The sequence below is a fragment of the Marmota monax genome, unplaced genomic scaffold (genome assembly GCF_021218885.2).
Source record: "Marmota monax isolate L192 unplaced genomic scaffold, Marmota_monax_Labrador192_F-V1.1 WCK01_AAM20220418_F8-fsc00008, whole genome shotgun sequence".
Lineage (NCBI taxonomy): Eukaryota > Metazoa > Chordata > Mammalia > Rodentia > Sciuridae > Marmota > Marmota monax.
Window position 1 is genome coordinate 10,753,272 of NW_026694432.1, and position 24,766 is coordinate 10,778,037.

General features: G+C 43.2%; 1 protein-coding gene and 1 long non-coding RNA gene across 9 annotated transcripts in view; one reads left to right on the plus strand and one right to left on the minus strand.

Moving 5' to 3' along the window:
* The first annotated feature begins 5,798 nt into the window (after window positions 1-5,798).
* The window catches only part of Rhbdl2 (rhomboid like 2), a 51,048-nt gene continuing 32,080 nt past the window's right edge, over window positions 5,799-24,766 (plus strand). The window contains exons 1-3 of one of the 4 annotated variants that reach the window (XM_058570890.1): window positions 5,799-6,008; window positions 22,029-22,105; window positions 23,768-24,028. In XM_058570890.1, coding sequence (XP_058426873.1) covers window positions 23,789-24,028 — 240 coding nt within the window. In that variant the 5' untranslated portion in view covers window positions 5,799-6,008; window positions 22,029-22,105; window positions 23,768-23,788. Of the gene's footprint in view, window positions 6,009-6,036; window positions 6,244-13,258; window positions 13,904-22,028; window positions 22,106-23,767; window positions 24,029-24,766 lie in introns of those variants that run through there. The other 3 variants (XM_046468784.2, XM_058570888.1, XM_058570889.1) reach the window with 3 other exon arrangements.
* Window positions 7,317-24,766, minus strand: part of LOC124109886 (uncharacterized) — a 65,115-nt gene continuing 47,665 nt past the window's right edge. For all 5 annotated transcript variants that reach the window (XR_009224314.1, XR_006857122.2, XR_009224315.1 and 2 more), the window contains one exon: window positions 7,317-8,875. This is a non-coding gene — a long non-coding RNA (uncharacterized LOC124109886). The remainder of the gene's footprint in view (window positions 8,876-24,766) is intronic.

The following is a 24,766-nucleotide window of genomic DNA, read 5'->3' on the forward strand; positions in this document are numbered from 1 at the left end:
ATGAAGATGTAACAGAAGGCTATGTTCTTGAGGAACTCATAATCCCAGGGCAAGTCCTTTGGAAAAGAAAGAGATAAGTTGTGACGGCTGTTAAGACAGTGACAAACTCAGAGTGCCAGAAGGGTGAACTTACTGGGCAGTTCCCTGAATTAGTATCTTTAGTTTTGTTTATAAGAATTGATAAAATATAGTTTTTCTGTCCCAGTTGCAGGTTTTTAGGTAAGAAACGAATTGGTCCATCCTGGGTCAAATATTTTCCCCTCATCTAATTACTGTGACTATTGCTGACCACACAATACACTGGCAGTATTCAGTCCTGAAGGGTGGTGTGGATAGGGGCAGCTCTCAGAGAAAGGGGCTTGTGGTGAGCTAGAAGGATCCCTGGCCTTGGCCTTTCTAGCACCCAAACTTAACCAATCCTACCACCTCCCTTCTCTTAGTTGCTCATGTCTTTGCCCTGAATCCCACAGAAATTTCAGAGGAAATTTAAAGGCTCTCTGGGCTTTATTCAGTGGGCTGGATGGACAGAGATGGTGTGGAAGAAGACTGGTTTGCTTATTCCAAAGAAATATGATCTCCTTGAAATCACAAGTCCAAGGTCAACCTCTGAATTCTGCAAGACTAGTAACACAACTCTGTTAATGTCTCAGAACTAATCTGATTTGTAGGTCCTGATTCACATGAATGAGGTTTATAAGAAAATGCTGTACAGAAGCTTGGCGTGGAGTTCTGTGCAGTGGCGTCTGTAGCGGGTTGCGCAGCAAGTCTAGTGCTGGAGGTGATCCGCAGAGGGATGCTGAGAGAAGGGGTATTGCTGCTGCCACTGGCTCATTCAGCTTCAGCCCGGAAATAGGGGACACCGGGTGTCTCCATGCAGAGTTTGCGGCGGACGGGACTGGGATCAGTTCCACCAGCCTGGGAACCTCCTACTGGCCTTGGTCAGTGAAGTGGGAGAGCTGGTGAAAAACCAGCCTCTACCTCAGAGCAAAGCCTGTCCAAGGAAGGGACATCACCTTTGTCCTTGGAAAAACCCACAGAGCACTCCTAGGCACATTCCCACCCTGCTAAGTTGTTTATCTACAAATAACAGGAGAGATCTGCTGCGCCAGGTGTCCCTGACTCAGTCAGGCTAGGTGGGGATCCATAGTAACCCCCTGGCAGCCACCAATCAGCATGAGACAGGGAAATACCCGGGATGCCAGATGACCCTCCCAGTAGTTTATGGTGCTGGGAAACCCTGTAGTTCAGCACGTACACCCCTTTTGGCTTAAACCAATCAGTTCAAATGAATTCCCCTCTTGTAGTAACCAATCACCCCTACCCAACTTGTTCCCGCCAGTGAATGTGCTAATCATGTTTTAGAGTTGTTATTTGATTTTCCCGCGGTGTGTGATGATTTGCTAAGAGATGCTATGATGTATGTGAAGTCCCTGCCTTCTCCAAAGAATGTATAAAACTGCTGCAAACCCTGGGTTCGGGGCCTCTCAGCATCACCAGTTGCTGTGTGTGTGCGCGCGGAGGACCGAGCTAGCTTGCAATAAACACCTCTTTGCTGCTTACATCGATCTTGGGTCTCTGGTGGTCTTTGGGGGTCCCAAATTTGAGCATAACACTGGCAAAACTCTTTCAATGGAAGTCTGATGCAGAGCCTGGTCTCAAAGCCTGGCCCCTGAGGGAACAGGCAGCCCTTCAGGAAGAGCTTAGTGATGTCCTCATCTATCTGGTGGCATTAGCAGCCCATTGCCATGTGGATCTGCCCCAAGCAGTGCTCTCCAAAATGGATACCAACCAGCGATGTTACCCCGTTCATCTGTCACGTGGCTCAGCCCGCAAGTATACAGACTTGTCCCATGGGGCCATCTCTGAAGACCAGACTATGGGTCCTGCAGACCTTGACCATGAGTCCTCAAGCCAGCAACATAGAAACATGGGATTAGAACCTGCAACTCAGCATGGCATCTGAGAAGCAGAGGGTGGCCTAGCTACAGAACTTATTATAGTCCTTTCCTAACAAATCAGGACTTAAAGGTCCCATTTCCCAGTTTTCAAGGCCCAAGAGCCTCCAGAAGATAGCCTTCTGGTGTTTTCTCCCCCAATAAAATGGTTTTAATTTCTAGATTCTTCTGAGGTGGCTAGGTAGGCTATCAGTAGCATTGCAGAAGGGCACCAGGAGTGTCTCTGAGCCCAGTCCTCACAGTTCTCTATTTTATCTTCTATCTGCAGGGCAGTGATCCAGTTGTTGGTAAATTCCTACTGGAATTTCATGCAAGTCTCTTCCCACTTCTGGACCTATAGAGGACATCAGAGGCTGTATACGGTGTCAGTTAACAGTTCATATTCAGAACCAAGTTCTCTGGGTTCAGATACTTAGGGGCTGGATGATAGTCATCATTTTTCTTCATCTCTTGTAAAATGAAAATAATAGCCTGGCACATAGTTTAAATAACTGTTAGTTTGTAGTTCTATTTTGCCTTTTCAACTCAAAAGTTTTCAGGGGTCCATCAGGGACACAAATCAGGGCCAGATCTCTGATGTAGAGCAGAAGGAAGCTGCTGCTTCTCATGGGCACCTTCATAAAATTGAAGACCACATATCAATTAGGTCAATTTCTTGTTCTTCCTCTCCAAGTAAATTACATTGTTGAATTTGTACAGTTTATCTGTTGTGTAACCTTGGCACATCACTTTCCTATCTGAAACACCTATGGCCTGCCTCTCACAGAGCAGGGTAATACCAAGAAAAGCACCTTTAAAAAAGAAAGAAAGAAAGAAAGAAAGAAAGAAAGAAAAAAAGAGAGAAAATGCTGTACAAACTTTAAATGAAAATGTATTAGTTTACAAATTTTCCAACTTTTCCCAGATCTGTTTTGCAAATACTTTTTTGAATAATAATAATAATAATAATAATAATAATAATAATAATAAAGCCAAGTCCTGTTCTGACTGCTGGGTATAGAGAGATAAATAAGATGTGGGCTTTGCTGTCAAAAGAGGATGTGCATTGGGTGTGGGAAGACATATTTTCTGTCTGAAATCATACAACTTAGGAAGCCAAATCACAATTAGGAAGTTGCTTATTGAGCATGATCCTAACAAGAAAGGTTGGTGGAGAGTTGGAATAGCAATGAGTGGTATGTCTGTGAGCCAGAGATATCTGGATACAAGAGTAGGTATTGGCATAACCACCTTCCCCAGCACAGTTCTATAAGGAGGCCCTGCCAGTGTTTGCCTCCTGATGCTCTTTGCATATCGATGGTTGCTGATAGCCCTTCTGAACAGTCCCTTTCTCTCTCTTTTTTTCTGTATACCTTCTTTCCATAGACATTTTTCATCTTACATAACAGCACAGCTTGTAGTCTGGAAGTGGAATGAGTTGGTAATTTTCACTTTGGGTCTTACCCACATTGTACTGACCTTACTAACACATTACTCAGGACAGGATATCCTCACTCCTTGAGTGTCCCTGAGTCTTTCATTCTTAATTGTGCCACTCCGATTAGGTTCTCAGCATCTCTTTGTGGTCCGGTATCTTGCACAGGTTCCTTTTCTTTGCCCTCTCGGCTGTTTTTTCAAAGTTGGCAAATGCCTTCAAGCTTCCACCCAGCCTCTCTTCCTCTGATCCCTAGTAGGTAATCTTGTCGCTTACTTTAAATTTTATTTTATTTTATTTTTAGAGTACTAGGGGTTGAACCTAGGCGTTCTGAACCACTGAACTACATTTCCAGCCTTTTTAATTTTATTTTGAGACAAGGTTTTGCTAAATTGCTAAGGCTTGCCTCAAACTTGCCTCCTCCTGTATCAGCCTCCTGAGTAGCTGAGATAATAGGCACGTGCCACTGTGCCTGGCTTCTTGCCGCCTACTTTAGCTAGAAATGGAAGTAGAGTGCAACTTCTTCATATGTAGATATAAGCTCCCTGCCAAAAGCCTCAGCTGTCCATCTCTAGTGCCCCAGGTCATATCCTGGGCTCCCCCTGCAGCCCACTACTGTCCCCGCAGTTCTCATCTACTTTGGTGCCATCTGAGTCTGGGAATAGGAAAGTTGTAGGAGAGAGTGGCTGAGTATTTCTTCTTGTTCCCCTCTGATCCACCAGTGGTCACTTCCCTCTTCAGTGGAAGCCATGTCAGGACCCTTGTCCACAATGCCAGCTCCCAATGGGTTCTGTCTACACTGTTTCTTTTTCTTGTCCCTTTAGACCCAGGGGTGGTAAGGGCTTCCCACTGTTGCTAGTTCCTGGATATTCAACATCTCTTTGTGGCTTCCTTTACCCTTCCCAGATCTCTGTAAATAGTTACTCCATTAACTTTTTTTTTTCCGTTTATTGGAATAGACTTTCTTCTTCTTGTTGGGTCCCTGAGTGATACATAATTCGTATGTCTCCCTGGAGAAACTGCTTCCTGAACATCCCCATAGGTGTCCCTGACTCAACAAGTTCAGAACACAATTTATTTTTTCTCAAATTCTCAAACTGCTTTTCCTCTTGACATTCCCACTTTGGTTAACTATAACCTAGTCAATTATTTAAGTTGAAAACCTGGTATTCATCCCAGACTTCTTACTTATTTTATTTTATTTTATTTTGTGGGGGAGGGTGTACTAGGGATTGAAGACAGGAGTATTCTACCATGGAGCTACATTCCCAGTCCTTTACATTTTTTTTTTTTTTTTAATTTTGAGACAGGGTCTCAAGTTGCTTAGTCTGGTCTTGAACTTGGAATCCTCCTGCTTCAGCCTCCAGAGTCGCTTTGATTACAGGTGTGCATCATGGCATGCTGCTGAATTCCTTATTCTTCAAATCCATCAGTGCTACTCCCTAAGCATCCTTTGAATCCATCCCTTCTTTTCACTCCCATCCAGTGCCCTGGGTTAGGCCCACATCATCCATTATCATTGCTTTAACTTTTGTAACAATCCGATTGGTATTCTTACTTCACTCTTGTGTCCCTCAAACCCTTCTTTATGTGGCATTTAAAAATGCAATCCGAGGAGGGGATGTAGCTCAGGGTAGAGCACTTGCTTGGCATCCACAAAGCCATCACCACACACAAAAAATGCAACCTGAGAATTTGTTTCCTGTGTTTAAAACCTCTCTATGATTCTCTAATACCTAGATGATAAAGTCTGAGCTCTTTAGCAAGGAATACCAGGTCCTTCTGGATCTGACACTCCTCACTCACACTCTGAACTTTTAATAGTCTATTTTGTATGTTATCTACTCTAAGAACTTTTCCAGAACCCTCCTCCACAGGGGAGTCCTCCTTGGTCCCTGCTGTGCCTCATTCTTTGCCTTCCCAGTAGAGTAGGAGGGCAGCAAACACATTAATCCACCTCTTCATTCTCAGGGCCTGGCACAAGGCAAACCAGTCTCAAAATGCATTGAATGAATAACCAGAAATTGGGTCCGTGTGCCAGGGACCAAGGCACAACAAGGCACAACCTTTGGTGGACAGAGCTCAGGGGGTTTGTGACTAAGCTTTGACTCTGTGTGTGTGTCTCTGTGTGTGTATGTGTGTGTATGTGTGTGTGTGATCAAGTCACCCCAGTCCAGTGCCCAGTACCAGGCCAGGCTTCACACCAGAGAACAACTCAGTGCAGAGTGACAGAGACCACCCATGAGGCCCTCCCCCGAGGGTTGAGAGTGCAAGGCAAGGGGCCAAGACACACAACTGGACTGTGGGACTTGGAGGAGGCGTGGAGAGGGTGCAGCGCCCTGGAGAAGGCACAGGGAGGCGTCACAGGTTCCCTGACACAGATCTAAGCAGGCGGAGGGGGAGGATTCATTCATCCAAAGCCAGCCTGAGGCCCGGCCCAGGCCCGGGAGGGGATTTCCTCAGACTCCCTCCCCCTGGGCTGGGTCCTGGGGAACCTGTCTGGACGGTAGAGGGGAGGGAACTGGGAGAGCCTGGCAGGGCGGGAGCTTGGGGCTGCTGGCAGCCCCGGTGGCCCGGGTCGTCTCAAACTCGGTGACCGGACTGTGCTGCCAGAGACGCCCCTACCTCGGCCACCCGAGGTAAGGTCCTGGCTGGGGCGGTGAGGGAGTCCGGGTGTCCACTGGAGGCGGCGCAGGAAGCCCCTGGACTCTGTAGTCCAAGTCTGGCTGGGTGCTCCCTCCTAACCCCGCTTCCGGAGCAGCCTGGAGTGGCCGCTTGGGGTCCTGCAACTTTCGTTTTAAAAGTTGGCAGCAGTTGGGCCAGGAGTCAGGGGACTGTTTCCTCCAGGGACATGAGGATGGGAGAGATGACCAGGTAATGTAATGCCCCTTCCTTGTCCTATTCAATCGCTGGCTTTCTCTCCTTCCATCAGTTCTTCCCAGCATCCCTGAACCCCCAATTTTGGGGAGGAGTGCTGGGGATGAATCTAGGGCCTCAAGCATGCTAGAAGGGTCTACTGCTGAGCACCATCCTCAGTTATAACTCCATTTTTTTTCTACCTTCAATTGAGCAGATTCCCAGCCTTCCCACTTGGCAGACCTCTGCTCCCGCCTGGGCACTGGCGACCACAGGGTCTGCTGTGCTGCTTCCAGCAGGGCAGCTCTCGGGCTTATTTGTTTCCTCCTTCCTGGTCTGAGCATCTGAGGGATTTCACTACCTCATTCATTTATTATTATTCATTTGTTTCTTCCTCCTCTGTGAGTGTGTACTTGGATTCTCTAGGGACCAGGAAACACTATTTCTGCTTCTCTGGGATTAAGAAAACTGAAATTTATCCATAAACATTTAAAGATCATCTACAAGCTGGTAGGCAGTGTGGCAGGGTAGAAAATTATTTTGGAGTCACAGGGAGACTTGCCATATCCCACAACTCCCACTTACTTCCTGGACCTCAGTTTCCTTGTCTGTAAAATGGTATTTTTACAAAGGTGACAAGAAACAAAACATGCCAAGTACTAAGGCTGGGCATATCATGGAGCCTGGATAAACATCTGCTCTTTCCTTCTTCTTTGAACCCCTTCCTGCCACACCCCTCATTGGCACCTCCCTTGTCTTAGGCTTGTAAGATACCTGCGACAACCCCTGGCCTTGAAAGCACCTAGGTGGACTTGTAAACACAGAACTGGGCAATGCAGGGAGCTGGTGGAGGAAGAGGGAGGCCAGAAGGTATGGAAATGTCACCGAAGAGGGAAAGCACTGGCAGCGGGTTGGAGGTAAAAACACTGAACCAGGGCTGGGTCCAGACCTTCCTGTGTGTCTGAACTTGCACATTAAATCTTTAAAACCAACTCTGCCTGGCTGCAGGGCAAAGGCTTTGAAATACATTATCTCACAAAATCATAAACCTGTTATGATGTTATCCCAGTTTTTCAGATGAAGAAATGGAGTAACACTGGTTAAGGAATTTATTTACCTAAAGTCACATGGCTAGTAAGTAATGGATCTAGAATTCAGTCTTGTAGATCAGACTCTAAATTCCATGCTCTTTGCCTGACTCTTTCCTGTCTTAAGTTTCTTGGTACTAGAAAGGTTGAAAGTGAGGCCATCATGATCCCTCAACTACTTAAGACACTAGTCTTTTCACTTCCTGTGCATCTTCAGCTTTGGGCTGCCTCAGCCAGGTGGGGAGGAGCACATTCTCTGATTCATTAATTTATTCACTCATTCATTCAATCAAGTGCCCTGTTCATCCCACGAGACTGCAAGGTTCCAAGAGGGTGAGTTCATGTCTGTTAATTCACAGTTATGTTACCAGCACCTTGTATGTCTCTAGGGTAAAACTGTTGGGCAAATCTTTTGTGAATAAATGAAGCTGACAGATATTTATTGATGGATTCCATTGATTGGGATAATAGAGATTCAAAGATAAGTAAGACAAAAGTTCTGTTTGGGGATGTTCACATCTCGTGACAGTTATAATACAAAGAATATACTTTAGACATGAGCAGAGGCTGCTGAGGGGCCTAAGAGGGGCATTTAATTCTACCATGCCTGCTTTCTTTCACATAGTTTCTGCCGGGCCTAGCACAGCACCAGGTATGAGATAGATGCCCACTAAGGCTTTGCAGAGGAGGTGTAAAGGTCAGAGGGGTACTCAGACTTCCCCAGGAGAACAAACTGGGAAGGGAAGATGTTTTAACAGAGGGAGAAGCTTATGAAGAGGCTTAGTGGAAAGTGGGAGCTGGAACTGCTCAGGGTTCAGTAGGCTGGAATATAGGGTGTATTGCAGGGAATGGCAAGAAATGAAAGTGGAAAAATAGGTCTCAGGTCAGGAAGCCTTTGTGAACCTTGTTAATGAACTTGGACTTTATACCAAAGGCCCTGATTTGCATTTCAAAAGTGTGACCAATGCACAGGGTCTAGGTGTTGACAGAGGTTTTCAGGCTAGTGGGGTCCTCTCCTTAATGAGGAAATAAGATTTTCTTTTAGGACCTTGTGATGGTTTGCTCATGAACAGCCTCTTGAGTTGTCCCATGTCCTGGTCAATTAACATTTTGTCCTTAGTTGTACACTGGATCACTGCTAACTGTTCCTTCTAATAAAAGCGCTGAAATTTATGAATAATTTACATTTGTATAACTTGGAGCAGATTCAAAGATGTTCTTCTTGCTAACTTGCAGTCCCATGTGCTTTCTTATGTAAGAGACAGAGTTGTAGATGGGTGGCCAGGAATTCCACCTAGCTCTGCATGTGCCTGGGGAGGGTGTGTGGAATATGCCAGTCATCCTGCAACTGATGGCTTTGAAGGAGCCAGTTTCCAGATCCTCAACCTCCACAGGTACTGCTTCTTAAATGCTTTCTTCTTCTCTGGATTCTTTTAAGTTCTCCTTTCAATTTTGCTCTCATTGTTTCTCTTCTTTGGCTTTTCAAAAAAAGGCACACCTCTATCCATCTTCAATCTTTCTGTGACATACTGTTCAAAAGGACAATTGGAGAAGCTCTGTTCCTGAGAGAGAGCAAGCAAAAGAGTAAAATAAAATAGAAAGGGTCACTCCTCACTACAGACTCATAGTATTTATTTATTCAGTTTAGTTTAATTCAATTTGCAGTACTGGTGATTGAACCCAGGGGTGCTCTATCATTAAGCTACATTCCCAGCCCTTGTTATTTTATTTGGAGATGGGGTTTTACTAAGTTGCCAAAACTGCCCTTGGAATTGTGATCCTCCTGCCCCAGCCTCCTGAGTCATTGAGATTACATGCTGTGCCACCAGGCCCAGCTCATAGTATTTATTTTATTTTAAAATACTTGTTTGATGCTATTTATGTGCTAGACAGTGTTTGAAGAATTTTACAGAAAAGGAACCAAGTCTATAGATACTTTGATCTTTTTTTTTTTTTTTAAACAGATGAATTTCCTGAGGCATGGAGAGGTTTGGTGAATTGCTTGAAGTCACAGAGCTATTAAGTGATAAAATCAGGATTTGAACTCAGGCACTTTGAACTCCTCTATAATTGGGGCTCTTAACCGTGATGTCTTTCTATTAACCTTAAGTTATTTAGCTCTTTATGTATTGTACAATTAGAGTTGCGATAAGCCTGTTGTCATGGGAATGCAAATGAACACATTTATAAAACTTTTTTAAAAATGCTGTGTATTTTCTTACAGATAGAAAAAAATCCATCTAATTTGGCTGGTTGGTTTGACAGTGAGGAGTGGCTTTGCCAGCGGGATTATATGGTAGATATTTCCTGTAAACTGAACAAGCTAAATCTGTAGCTCCAAGGTTTGGGTGAAGATATATTTAAAGCATGTCTCTAACAAAGACTATGCCAGAGAACTTGGTCTTGGAAACTATTTTAGCTTGCGAAAAATAATTTTAGTTATTAACTTAAAAATGTGTGACGGGGCTGGTGGTGTTGCTCAGAGGTAGAGCTCTTGTTTACCATGCATGAGGCCCTGGGTTAGCTACCCAGTTTAAAGAAGGGACATAACATTTTCAAAATACTTATGGGGACTCATAAACAAAAATATGTAAAAAACTTCCAAAGCGCAGCACATGTAGACAGCACTGGCCATGTGTACTTAGTGGGGATAAGGTTCCTGATGAGGTGAAGTCAAGTGGCTTGCTCACAGGAAGGCAGGGGCAGAGTTACAGTAGGAACCAGGTTTTTCTGGCTCCTACAATGTCAGTGTTCTTTCCATACTCCATATTTCTTTCTTTTCTTTTAATTTTAAATACATTTTTTAGCTGTAGATGTACACAGTACCTTTATTTTATTTATTTATGTGGTGCTGAGGTTCAAACCCAGTGCCTCACACATGCTAGGCAAGTGCTCTACTACTGAGCCCCAGCCCCAGCGCCCCATACTCCATATTTCCTCTTTTCTTCCTTTTTTTTCATTTGATGGATAATTCAGCAAACTCTTAGCCCCATTCTGTGCTAGGTGGGGTACGGATGGAATAGAAAAACAAACATTTCTGTCTTTTCTGGAGCCAGTAAAGAATCAGACAATAAATATACCAGATATTTTTAGATATGATAAATGCTGGGTACAAATAAGCAGGAGAATGTGCTGGAGGATGTGGAGGTGGGGGAAGGCGTGTCTGGGGGAGACTTCCTAGGGAGGCACTACTTGTTATGAAGAAAGGTGTGTGTGTGTGTGTGTGTGTGTGTTAGAGCGAGAAGGAGGGAGTAGAAAAAGCTACACCAAATGAATGGCAAGTGCAAAGACCCTGAGGCAAGAGTTTGATGTGTTCTAGGAACAGAAAGAATCCCTGTGGCTGCAACTCAGAGTTGTTGGGAGAGAGCGGTAGAAGCTGAACTCAATAAAGGCAGGAGCTGAGGTCAAACTGGGACCTTATCAGTATTTATCCTGAAGACAATGGGTAACCATGGAAGGCTTTTTTTAAATTTTTTTTTATTTTTGGCAGTTCTAGGAATAGAACCCAGGGTCTTGTATGTGCTTGGCAAGTGGTGTACCACTGAGCTACACCTCCAGCCCTTTTTATTTTATTTGAAGACCAGCTGGCCTTGAACTTGCAACCCTCCTGTCTCAGTCTTCCAAGCAGATGGGATTATAGGTGAGCACCTTGGGGGCACAGCCCTTTTTGAAGGTTTTAAAGGAGAATTAATATACTCTGATTTATGGGGGTTTTTTTGGGGGGAGGAGGGTAAGTAGGAGTGGAAATGGAGGTGGAGACTGATTTGGGAGGCTATTTCAGGTAAGATATCTGTAGTCTGATCCCTGGAGGGATCCAAAGATGGTCAAGGTTAATGAAAGGCAGAATGGTATGAAATGTCGTTCTGTCTCTGGCTCAGATGAGGGACGTTGGTAGCTATTGCTGTATAATAAACCACTCCAAGATTTAGTGATTGAAAACAATTACCATGTTATTTTGTCTTTTGCTGTTTTCCGCATGGGTAGCTTGGGCTTCCTCATAGCACGGTGGCTTCAGGGTAGCCAACCTTCTTACATGGTGTCAGGCTTCAAGGAGGGAGCTTTCCAAGAGGAGCCACATCTCTTAAGGCGTGGCCCTGGACACACTCTTTCTGCCATGTAGTATTGGCCAAAACCAGTCACAGGGTTGGCCTAGATTGAAAGAAAGTGGAAACAAACCTGATCTTTCAGAGGGAGGAATGGCAAATAATAGGCTCCATTTTTAGTCTGCATGCTAGGCTTATGGAAACTGAGCACTGTAACCACTCAGATGGGGCTGACCCATTTTTTTAGTCTAAATCATAGCACATTGTGTTGGAACAATTTATAGGTCTTTATTCCCTACTGAATTTGGGAGCCTGGAGAAATGAAAAGTTTTTTTTTTGTTGTTGTTGTTTTGTTTTGTTTTTTCCCTATGTGTTTCCAGAGCCCATCTCATATAAGGCATTCAGAGAAAGTGTGTCCAATGAATGTCCACATAAGCATTCAGTGGTTATCAAAACATGGTGTGCAAAAGACTCCCTGGGAAACCTGTTAAAAATGCCTACAGATTCCCAGCATGACCCAAGCCCAGAATCTCTGAATCTTAATCCCAAGGGCAGGATTTTATTCTTTGATGCTCATTAAAAAAAAATTCCCAGAACCAGGTTTAGTGGTACACGCTTATAATCCCAGTAAATCCAGAAGCTGAGGCAAGAGGATCACAAGTTCAAGGTCAGCTACTTAGCAAGATCCTATCTCAAAATAATAAAAAAATCTGGGGATGTAGCTCAGTGGTAGAGAGCCCCTGGGATCAACCCCCAGTGCCAATAAAAAAATCCCAAAGCACAGGTCCCAGCCAAAAAGACTCTGATTCCATTGATCTGGAGTGAGTCCAGATAAATAGGCTCATTGGAGGATTCTGATATGAGGCCAGGGTTAAGAACAATAGCCTGAGGTATAAAACCAAGTATCTTTGCCTAGCCTCCTTGGATGATTCTGAGGTGGTTGATCTGGGACAGGGTGATCAAACACCCTTGGTTTGCCCAGGTCTGACCTGATTTTATCATCCCAAGAAACTCACAGTCCTGTGCAAACTGGGATGATTGGTCACTATTAATGGATCACTGAAATGTTTAAGAAATATTTCATTGAGGTAGCAAAAGTCTTTTTTGGAGAAAACACCTACAAATTTCTAATAAAAGCAATGATTTTTAATCTCATTACTTGAGAGATTGAGGTAGTATCATGATGCTCTCAAACAGCCAATTGCTTGAATTAGGGAGGAAATGTCTCAGGGTCAGGATCCCATCAGCCCTGTGTGCTGGTGTGCTAGGTCTTTTGGCTCACTTAGTGTGTCCATTTGGGGGGATTCTTCCAGACCGTATTTCTTAGTGTACATGAGGAAGCTTCTAAAGCTCAATCAATAAGGATGATGATGGGTTGAGGACAGTATAAGATGCAGGAGGGATTTCCCTATGTCTCCTACAGCAATGTGTGTTATTATTACTATTCTTAACATTATAACGGGGTACATAAATCTCTGTAATATATGAAACAGTTCTGTGAGAAGGCAGACCATATAGTGGAGAGGCCTAGGATCTGGCCTCTCCTGGATGAGTGGATTTGTTCTCCTGCTGCGCTGTCATGAGATAAGTAATCCTGGGTGCCTGTTTTTGCCTTAGTTGTTCATCTGTAAAGTGGAAATAACAATGATTTCGCCTTCATAGATAAGGAAGATGGGAGGAGCCACCAAAATAAACTAGGGGAAAATGGTCCCCAGACTGGAAAGGGTGAAGTGTTATGATGGTCTTATGGGAAGGACACGAAGAAGCTATTCTGTGTGTGATCAAGGCTCTGGTCCCTCCACCCTGAACTACAGTCAGAGCTGTGGGGGGGTCCAAGGAAGAAGCCTTTAAACCATGATGAGCTCTGTTGAGACCTCAGGAAGCAGAGTGGCCCTACCTTAGTTGCCCTCACTGGGGAGGGTATGTGTGCTTTGCCTCAGAAAAACTGTTGAAAGCCTGGGTTTGTGAAGCATTTTTTTGTTTTTAAATCTTTTCCCTATTTATTCCAAATATGCCTTCAGAGATGGAGCAAAAGGCAAACAACCACAACCACAAGCCCATAATATTGAAAAGCCAGTTTCTGAATTTATGCAGCTAAAAATGCATCGTTTCAGGCTGTGACCACAGAGAGATTGCTGGACTCCTGGAATTGGGCATAATGATGGTTTGCTGTATGATGAGGGAGGCTGTTAATCTCTGTGGCCCCAAAGCCCAATCTGTGGCCTCTCCAGTTACCCAGGTTGCCTAGCAACGCCACCAAAAGCCTCCCCACCAGGCAGCAACTGGGCACGCCCAGCCAGCCAGCTGCTTGCCTTCTGGGCCCCCGGGCCACATCAAGGCTGGACTCAGCCCGGGAAGGGGCCCCGCCTGGTACCAATGAATGGGTGGAGCCAGCTGTTTAGAACAACAATCCAGATATTTTAAACCTACTCGTTTCAATGCAGCTAGGAAACAGCACAAACTACTGACCATGAGTGTCTTCCACCAAAGAGGAGTTGTCCTAAGGGTATTGGCCTTGCCAGTGCCCTTCTGGGCCAGGTGAAGGAGGTAAGGTGAGCCTGACTTAGTCTTTCTGGTTCTCAGAACGGCAGATCCTTTTCCTGTCCTGGGTACTTGACTCCATCCAGATCCCTGTGGTAGCAGTAGGGGTTGGGGGATTCCCAGCCCCAGGTGACCTGCCAGTTCTTCAACAGTTTTCCTTTGGGAATTCCCAGAGTTTGGTCTGGGTCTGTCTGTGCAGCCAGACTATGAAGAGAATATGAGGGTGGAGGGAGAGGGATGGGATGGAAATAATCAAAATGCGCAGCAGAACACTTAGGGCTGTGGAGTTAGAAGCATGGGCTCTCCTCGCACCCTCCCCTTGCTTGCTGTAGGGCCTCTGGAGCCTGAGTTTCCTTATAAGATGGGGATGTTACTACCCTGCCTCCCAAGGTGGCTGTGAACTATGATGAAGAGGAAGCTCACAGGGTGCATAATGTGGAAGCTGGCACACAGTGCTCACTACCGTGGCCATTAGGCCACTTGATTCTTACAATTCCCTAAGACGCTGAGCTCTGTTAGGTGAGCTCTGTTACAGCCGGGGAAACTGAGGCCCAGTGACATGAGGACACCGGGAGTAGACGGTAGGCATTCACGGTGCCACACAAGCCGTGCTGTTCCTCAAGGGCAGTCATCACAACACAGTGGCTCTACTGGTCTCCTCTGAGGACTCAGAGAGGACAGGATGGCAGTGGGCCATGCAAATCCAGAGGAAAAGGCGCTTTGCAACAGAAAGTGACACAAGATCTAGTCCATGTGGTGTGGATGTAGTTCCTTCTTCCTTTCCTTTTTCTCTCCATACCTCTTTCCCTCCTCCTTTCCAATAGCATTCTTTTATTTTTTTTTTATTTTATTTTTTTTTTTAATATTTATTTTTTAGTTATCGGCGGATACAACATCTTCGTTTTGTATGTGGTGCTGAGGATCGAACCCGGGCCGCACGCATGCCAGGCGAGCGCGCTACCGCTTGAGCCACATCCCCAGCCCAATAGCATTCTTTTAAATAAACTTTTTTGGGGGGAGAAGGGTAATTTTAGATTTATAGAAAATTTGCAAAGGTAGTGCCGAGTTTCCATATACCCTTTATTCAAATACAAAGTTATTTTTAGTTTTTAATTTTTTTGGTGCTAGGGAGTAAACCCAGGGCCTCATAAATGCTAAGCAAGGGCTCTACCATTGAGCAACATCCCGGCCCACAAATATTTTTTTGAACACCTACTATGTGCCAGGAATGGTGCTGGGCACAAAGAATATAGCAGGGAACAGGTCTCTGCCCTCCATGACAGCATAAGTATAGTATGTGAGCTGGAGTAGACTTGGAGACCCTTATTCTGGTTCTTTATTATTATTTTTTTTGGTACCAAGGATTGAACTCACTGAGCCACACCTCAGACCCTTTTTATTTTTTATTTTGAGACAGACTTGCTAAGTTGCTTCAGACCTTGCTAAGTTGCTGAGTCTGGTCTCCAACTTGAGATCTTCCTGCCTCAGCCTCCTGAGCCACTGGGATTACAGGCATGTACCGTCATGACCAGCTCAGTCTGGTTCTTAAAGGGGCTGCTGCCTCCACTTCATCTGGTATACTTGTCAGAGATCTACTAAATCTATTCAATAACTCTTTGGCAGTGGGTCCTGGGAATCTGCATGAAAACAAGTGCTACAGGGGATTGTAAAGCCTAGTCAGTATCTTGAGAAACTTCTAGTCTAGTGAAGACTATTCACTGTGCAGGTAAGATAGCTGTGACTCAGAGACAGAAGGAACTTGTCCCTGGTCACAGGAAGTGGCAGAATCTAGATCAGATCACAACTTTCCTGAATCTGTGCAACTTATACTATGTCTCCTAAACACAGAGAAATGAATTTCACTTGTAAGAAAAGACTCCAAGCTATATATACTTAATCCAAGGCCAGTATCATTCTAAATGGAGAACAATTGAAAGCATTCCCTCTGAAAACTGGAACAAGACAATGATGTCCTCTTTCACCACTTCTATTCAACATCATCCTTGAAACTCTAGCCAGAGCAATTAGATAGAAGAAAGAAATTAAAGGGATATAAATAGGTAAAGAAGAACTCAAACTATCACTATTTGCTGATGACATGATTTTATATGGAGAAGATCTGAAAAATTCCACCAGAAAACTTCTAAAACTAAGAAATGAATTCAGCAAAGTAGCAGGATATAAAATCAACACCCAAAAATCAAATGCATTCCTATACATCGGCAATGAATCCACTGAAAGAGAAATTAGGAAAACTACCCCATTCACAATAGCCTTAAAAAAATAAAATACCTGGGAATCAATCTAACAAAAGAGGTGAAAGACTTCTACAATAAAAAAACTACAGAAAACCAAAGGAAGAAATTGAAGAAAACCCCAGAAAATGGAAAGATCTCCCATGCTCCTGGATAGGCAGAATTAATATTGTCAAAATGGCCACACTGCCAAAAGTGTTATACAGATTTAATGCAATTCCTATTAAAATACTAATGACATTCTTAATAGAAATAAAAAGGCAATCATGAAATTTATTTGAAAAAATAAGAGACCCAGAATAGCTAAAGCAATCCTCAGCAAGAAAAGTGAAGCAGGAGGCATCACAATACCAGACCTTAAACTACACTACAGTCATAGTAACAAAAATGGCATGGGATTGGCTCCAAAATATTCTTGTAGACCAATGGTACGGAATAGAGGACACAGAGACAAACCCACATAAATATGGTTATGATATACTAGACAAAGGTGCCAAAAACATTCCCTGGAGAAAAGATAGCCTGTTCAACAAATGGTGCTGGCAAAACTGGAAATCCATATGTAACAAAATGAAATTAAACCTCTATCTTTCACCTTGCTCAAAAATCAACTCAAAGTAGATTCAAAGATTTAGGCACTAGAACAGAGACCCTGCACCTAATAGAAGAAAAAGTAGGCCCAAATCTTCATCACGTCAGCCTAGGATCTGATTTCCTTAACAAGACTTCTAAAGTACAAGAAGTAAAATCAAGAATCAATAAATGGGATGGATTCCAATAGAAAAGCTGCTTTTCAGCAAAGGAAACAATCAATAATGTGAGGAGAGAGCCTACAAATTGGGAGAAAATCTTTACCACATGCACCTCTGATAAAGCATTAATCTCTAGGATATATAAAGAACTGAAAAAACTTAACACCAAAAAACCCCAAATAACCCAATCAATAAATGGGCTAAGGAACTGAACAGGCACCTCACAGAAGAAGAAATACAATTGATCAACAAATATATGAAAAAGTGTTCAACATCTCTAGCAATTAGAGAAATGCAAATCAAAACTACTCTAAGATTTCATCTCACTCCTGAAACCTTATTACAAAATGAAGCAAATGTCAATCATCAAGAATACAGGCAACAGTAAATGTTGGTGAGGATATCAGGGAAAAGGCACACTCATACATTGCTGGTGGGCCTGCAAATTGGTACAACCACTATGGAAAGCAGTATGGAGATTCCTTAGAAAACTTGAAATGGAACCACCATTTCACCTAGCTCTGTTTCTATCCAAAAGACTTAAAATCAGCATACTACAGTAATGCAGCCACGTCAATGTTTATAGCAGCTCAATTTACAATAGCTAAACTGTGGAACCAAACTAGGTGTCCTTCAATAGATGAATGGATAAAGAAACTTTGGTACATATATATTCAATGGAATATTACTCAGCATAAAGAAGAACGAAATTATGACATGTGCCAGTAGATGGATTGAGTTGGAGAATATCATACTAAGTGAAATAAGCCAATCCCCAAAAACCAAAGGGCAAATGTTTTCTCTAATATGCAGATGCTAATTCATGATAAGGGGGAGGGGCACAAGAGAAGAATAGTGTTACCTGAGATTAGTAAAGGGAAGTGAAGTGAGGGGAGGGGAGGGGATGTGGGGATAGGAAAGATAGTAGAATGAAACAGACATTATTACTTTATGCACATGTGTGACTGCATGACCAATATGATTCTACAACATGTACACTCAGAAAAATAAGAAATTATATCCCATTATTTATGATATATCAAAGTGCATAAATGCATTCTACTATCAGGTAAAACTAATTAAAACAAATAAAAAAGAAAAAAAAAAAAAAAAAAAACTCCAGATGGAGTTTAGAAGAATGTTCTGACCATTCAGCTAAATCAGTTAGGTTCCTGGTCACAAGGGACTGAAACTGATCCTGACTGATAAAATCAGAAAATGAATTTAATTGAAAGCACATTTGGGTGGGTTAGAGCCTGCAGGAGATGGAAGATGGCTTGGGACTTGAGCAGAAAGAAAGGGTGACAAGGCAGCGAGCACTCCACCCCAGTCCCCTCAGAGACAGTGCAGAGCCTCTGCATGCTCAGTGCTGCTGCCCTTGTTGCAGTCCAGTGGTGTCGGATGCCAGATGCCACACCGACCCCAATGGCAAGGTGTCTGGACACCAGATGCTGCGGCCATTGTTGTAACCACTGAAAAGATTTTCCCCATTCCCAGCTCCATCCTCGACCCTCCTAAGCAAATGTGACTGACTGGTTAAGCTGAGGTCACCAACCAGAGCCCTTCCTGCCTAGGGACCTGGAAATGTGAGTTTTAGGCATTTTAGCTTCTGTAGTGGGATGTAGTCCCTGCTGCCCACCAAGATGAGATGAAGAATTTCCCAAGAAAACTGACCACACGACCACAACCTAAGTGTTATCAAAAGAATAGACTGAGCTGGGCAGGTGGGCACATGCCTGTAATCCCAGCTACTTGGGAGACTGAGGCAGAAGGATGACAAGTTTGAGGCCAGCCTCAGCAACTTAGTGAGACCCTATCTCCCCACCACCACCCCTAAAAGGGCTTGGAATGTAGCTCAGTGGTACAGGGTTTGTCTACCACTTGTGAGGCCCTGGGTTCAATCCCTAGTACCCCCAAAACAAGTAAGAAATAAGTAAATAAAGATTGAAAGTCCTTGACATTTGCAGACTGAACACATACAGTCTGGGCGTTTTATTAACTACCCTCGGAGGCCCATTGTGAATGACTGAGCTGAATGATCGGCTTTGCCCAAGCCAGCCATTTACTGTGCCTGGACAGCTCACGCAACTTCATTATTCTCTACTGGTTATAGCCTGTGTGTGTTATGTATTTTATGTAACTGCAGTGATTGAAATCTTTGTTTCTTGTCTGGGGAGTAGAAAAGACTCATAAAATAAGTCACTTGATAGTGACAGTGGGAGAAATGAAGAGAAAGTGAAGAGACCTGGGAAAGTGACATCATCATCATCATCATCATCATCATCATCATTTTTGCCACCAATAGAAGTTTTGAGTAAAGTGGAGTGGGATATCAAGTGATATCTAGGGTCTTGATGTCAATACAGCCACTGTGTGTGTGTGTGTGTGTCACAGACAGAAGGGCTTTGGGGAGTTGCTCTAGTGGGCATCAGCCAGTGTGGAAACTGCTCTTCAAGAAAAAGCTGAAGCCTTATTACAAGATGAAGAGACACACAGACTGAGTTTCTTTTTTCTTCTTTGGGAATTTAGGTGCCAGGTATTAAATATGACTAATGCTCCTCAAACAATACATTTTTATAAGTAATTTACTTCTATGCTTACAGAGCATTTAGAGACTAAAATAAAACCAAACTTTTTCTGACTATAATTTACAATGTAATTTTGGGAGATACTATGTAATGTATAGTGAATCAGGCCAAAGGTCTTTGAAAAAAAAAAAAATCCCTTGCTAATGTCAAGGGTCTCCTATGGAAATCTCTTTCTACTATTTTGTTTGCTTTTTAAAGATAGACAACCATTTTGAGTAAACAAGCACAGGCCTACCCCCCCCCCCCCCCAGTCTTTGGCCACATACTGGCTCTGTGATTCTTTTTTTTTTTTTTTTTTTTGAGAATTTTTAAAATATTTTAAAAATTTTTTTAGTTTTTTAGTTATCGGCGGGCACAACATCTTTGTTTGTATGTGGTGCTGAGGATCGAACCCGGGCCGCACGCATGCCAGGCGAGCGTGCTACCGCTTGAGCCACATCCACAGCCCTGTGATTCTTTTTTTTTTAATTTTTATTTTTTATTATTTTTTTTAGTTGTTGATGGACCTTTATTTTATTTGCTTATTTATATGTGGTGCTAGGAATCAAACTCAGTGCCTCACACATATCAGGCAAGCGCTCTACTGCCGAGCTACAACTCCAGCCCTTTTTTAAAAAAAAATATTTATTTTTTAGTTTTAGGTTTAGGTTTACACAATATCTTTATTTTACATTTATGTGGTGCTGAGGATGGAACCCAGTGCCTCCTGCATGCTAGGTGAGCACTGTACCACTGAGCCCCCACCCCAGACCCCTGGCTCTGTGATTCTTGACACATGCAGTGCTTATACCAGGCAAGGTCAGGAGGCAGGGGAGTTCTTTCCACCTTGTCTCTTCTTAAGAGAACTTGTCAACCATGAAGGGAAGGGTTTTGGTGTGCAGGAGGGATATGCCCTTTTTAAAGTCAGAAGACTAGAGGCATTCTAACAATCTAGTCTAGTTTTCCTACTGGCAGGGTGAGAAGATTTCACAGTAGTGCCAACCAGTTTTGATTTGCATGTGTGTGGCCCTGCAACAAAGAGCAGCAGAGCAACTTGCTCAGATAAGAGGTGGGAGGGGCCGCCTAACATCACGCCCACGGTAAAGAGTCTTAGTAAGAAAGCACAGTTAGTAAATATCCATTTAATGAGTGACATCGTGACCAAGAGTCACCAAATAAATAATTGGATAGCTGTGGATGCTTTTATATCCTGGTAAGTTGATACTGTGTGTGATCATTGAGAGTCATGCTCTATTCTCTTGGGCCTCCTATAATGCTGGTATAGTGTGCTTTCAGACATTATCCCACTTTGACCTAGAGAACTCTTGGAGTTCATATGCAGGCCACACCCAAACAAGGACAAAATTAATAACCTTAGATTAGAGTTGGCTTTGTGAGATCCTAGGGAAGGAAACTTTGGACCCAGGAACAGATATCCTAGTGAGCAGGTTTCAGTGCAGGGTAAGGAGGTGCTACCTAAGAATTAGAAAATGCAACATCAGAAAATGCAACAGCCTCACTGAAGTACATTTATGTCATTTACGAATTTTCATTACTATAAGTAGTTCTTCACTGAACATCCTTGGAATATAGTTTTGTGTGTTTGCTCAGACACATTGCTGGATAGTATTCTAGAAGTTGGCTGTTCAGTTGAAAGATATATGCTTTTTATGTATTGTACAGGCTGCCTAATTGTCTTCCAAAAGGCTGTGTCAATTTGTCCCTCACACCCTGCACTCATTTCCAACAGCCTCGTAAGTATGGGATAGTATCAGTCTTTTGCACTGTTGCCAATCTGATCGGTAATATAGTTAACTATACTGGGAAATTCAGGCATGGGACAGGAGAGAAACAGGAGTGGGAGGGATGGGGAATGTTAGGAGGAGCACCTGGCAACATCGCAGGCCCAGGTGTTAGGGAGAAGATGAATCAGGGAGAGGCCCCTGTGCCCAAGGAACAAAGGGTCAGCCAGGTAGGGAAGTTGGAGTGTGATCTTGACTGAAGAGAAGTAAAAACCAAAGCTGCAAAATCACTCCCCATGAGCTTGCCTGACACTCTAGCTCCAAGTAGCTGGAACTTTATATCAGATCTCTTTACTGCTCATACCAAGGGACAAAGCAGACACACAACAACTTCTGTCTGGTCCCAGTAGGTCAGATACCTTTTCAACACAGGAAATATGTTTAGGTATTTATATGTGTAAAAAGGTAAGCTTGAAGTTGTAATATTTCTGGAAATCTTGAAATCTAAAGTAAAAGAAAAATCTAGAGGAAAATGTAATCTTTATTTTTCTAGCTCCTTTTATGAGTTTAAAGTTATATTGTTAACAATGTGGAATTTTATTTCCTCATGAAGTGATCATGTACAGTATTTAAATTTATAACATGGCTTATTCACACAATGTTAATACTTCCCAATTAAGCTTATTATTATATTTGTTATTTTTTGAGGGGAGGGTAATGGTGGTGGTACTGGGACTGACTCCAGATGCTCTCTACCACTGACCCACATCCCCAGTCATTGATTATTTATTTATTTTTTTTAAATTTTGATACAGGGTCTCACTAAGTTGCCAAGACTGGCCTTGAACTTGCCATCCTCCTGCCTCCGCCTCTGGAGTTGCTGGGAGTACAGGTGTGTATGCCAATGTACCCTGCTGGGTATTTTATTTTATCTTATTTTTTGCAGTACTGGGAATCAAATCCAGGGACTCACCAAATGCTAGGTAAGTACTCTATCAATAAGCCACATTCCCAGCCTGAACTTATTTTTAAATGTTTTAATATTTACAGTTAAAGGTTGCTGATCTTAAATGCACACTCTAGTTTTCTCAACTATAAGAAAGGGGTTAAAAACTAGAAATAATTATCAATGTTCAAGAAAAATCAATGAAGTGGCTATAGGTCTACAGATTTAATGTCTGACCCCATGGGAGGGTTGAAGATGCCAGGGAGGGACGAATTCTTTATTTAGAAAAACTGCTGCAGAAAGAGAAAATTAAAAGAATTCTTTTCCTCCCTAGAGTCGTTGAATATAACCTACTGTAAATTGGACACTTGCCTAATAAGATTCATTTGGAAATAAATTAAATTTGATCTGATTTCCAATAACTTGCTTTTGAAAACAGGCCCCAGGCTTAGTTCTGTCCATTCCATCCACCCACCCTTCCATTGCCAATAACTAATAATTATGCAGTGTTTACTATATGCCAGCTACTGTTCCAAGTGCTTTACAAGCATTATCTCAAATAGTTTTCCAACAGTGCTATGGGGGTGACTAATATCATCTCCACGTTAAAATGGAATCTGAGATTTCCCAGTAAGTTAGGTAGAGAATTACCATATGTGCCAGTAATTCCACTTGTAGGTAACTGTCCCAAAGAATTGGAGCAGGTATTCAAATAAAAACGGGTACAAGGATGCTCACAGCAGTTCGTTCACAATGGGCAAAAGGTGGAAACAACTCAATGTCCATCAACAAATGCATGGATATTGCATTATATAGATTTGATACAAAATGTGGCATCAAATCTATATAATGCAATATTATCCACAAAGAGAAAGGAAATTCTGACCCACGTGACAACATAGATAAACCTTGAAATAGTATGCTAGGTGAAAGAAGTCAGACACAAAGGACCACATATTGTATGACTCCATTTATGTAAAATATCCAGAATAGGTGAATTCATTGAGACAGGAAGCAGATTAGTGGCTGCCAGGGGCTGGGTGAGGAGGGTATGGGGTTTTTGTGTGGGGAGATAAAAATCTTTGGAATTAGATAGTGGTATAGTTACACAACATTGTAAATGTACCTAATGCCATTTAGTAGTATGGTTTAAACAGTTAAAATGGCATAATTTATGTGTGTGTATTGTACCATGATTAAGAAAAATTTAACTTGAGGTTAGGAAAATTTAAGTGACTTACCTAAGGGAACCTTATAGGTGACATGGGTAGGACTGTGTTTTAAACCCAGTTGTCAGGCTCCATGGCTCATCTTTTTATTTTAAAATCTTTATTTATTTATTTACTTATTGGGAAAATAACACACAAGATTTATTACACGCCTAAGACATGGGAGATTAGATTCCATGCTTTTCAAACCAAGTACAAGAGAGTATAGTGAAAACTTAATTCGGGAGGTTTAGACCATTTTGATCATCTTTAGCTGCCTCCTATCAACACACAGGAAAGAGGAGGGACACCAATTCTTGTACCAGACAACCAAGGAAAAGAGCCTCAGCCTGAGGACCAAAGGGTCCCTTTGGTGACCTGACGTTCTTATCCCTTTCAGGTGGAGGGAGGACTCCAGACAATGGCTGCTGCTCATGATTTGGAGATGGAGAGTGTGAATTTGAATATGGAGAGAGAGAACAAAGAGCTGGAAGAAGAGAAAACTTGGGTGGATGGGGGAGGAAAAGACCCCCCCAAGGGTCGAAAGGTCCACAGGATCGTCTCAAAGTGGATGCTTCCGGAACCAGTCCGAAAAACTTACCTGGAGAGAGCTAACTGCCTCCCGCCCCCAGTGTTCATCATCTCCATCAGCCTGGCCGAGGTAAGCGCGGTGGGTGGTGGGCGCCCGCGCACTCACCAGTGGGCAGATGGGAACACAGTGGGTAAGACTTGGACCTGGAGTGGAGGCCGGGACTGACGCAGCATGCTCCCCACACCGGGCCCTTCCCTAGAGCTGCCTTTCCTGGCTTCCTGTGCTCTTCATCCCTCCAACCAAGGGGGCAGTTTAATTGGTCAGACAATTTTCTTGAGTTTCTGAGGAAAACAGCGGGATCCTCTAAAGATGTCTCCTCTGGCAGCGTGGGGTGTGTGCTCAGTTTCTGATCTGGTCAGTCCTTTTGAGTTCTATAAGAGTGCAGGGTTCAGAAGGGTGGGACAACTCGCCTGAGGGCATGTCTTAGTGACTGGGCAGAACTAGGCTCTTCCTGAGAACTCCTCTCATCTTTGTGGTCTCATAAAGAAATTGGCAGAGCATAGCTACATGTGGGGTGTGACTTCAGGGACATAATCCTCTTAATTCCCATTGGTGTTAATCAGAAAAACAGACTCAATGGGGCATGAGTGAATGTACAGTACACACACACACACACACACACACAGAGATTTATTTTAAGAAATCAGCTCAAATGATTATGAAGACTTGGGAAGTTTAAAATCTTGAAATCTAGCTGCTGGCAGGTGGAGACCCAGGGAATAGCTGCAGTTTGAGTCCAGTGCTGTCTACTGAGTGAATTCCTTTTTTTTTTTGGTGCTGGGGATTGAACCCAGGGCCTCGTGCGTA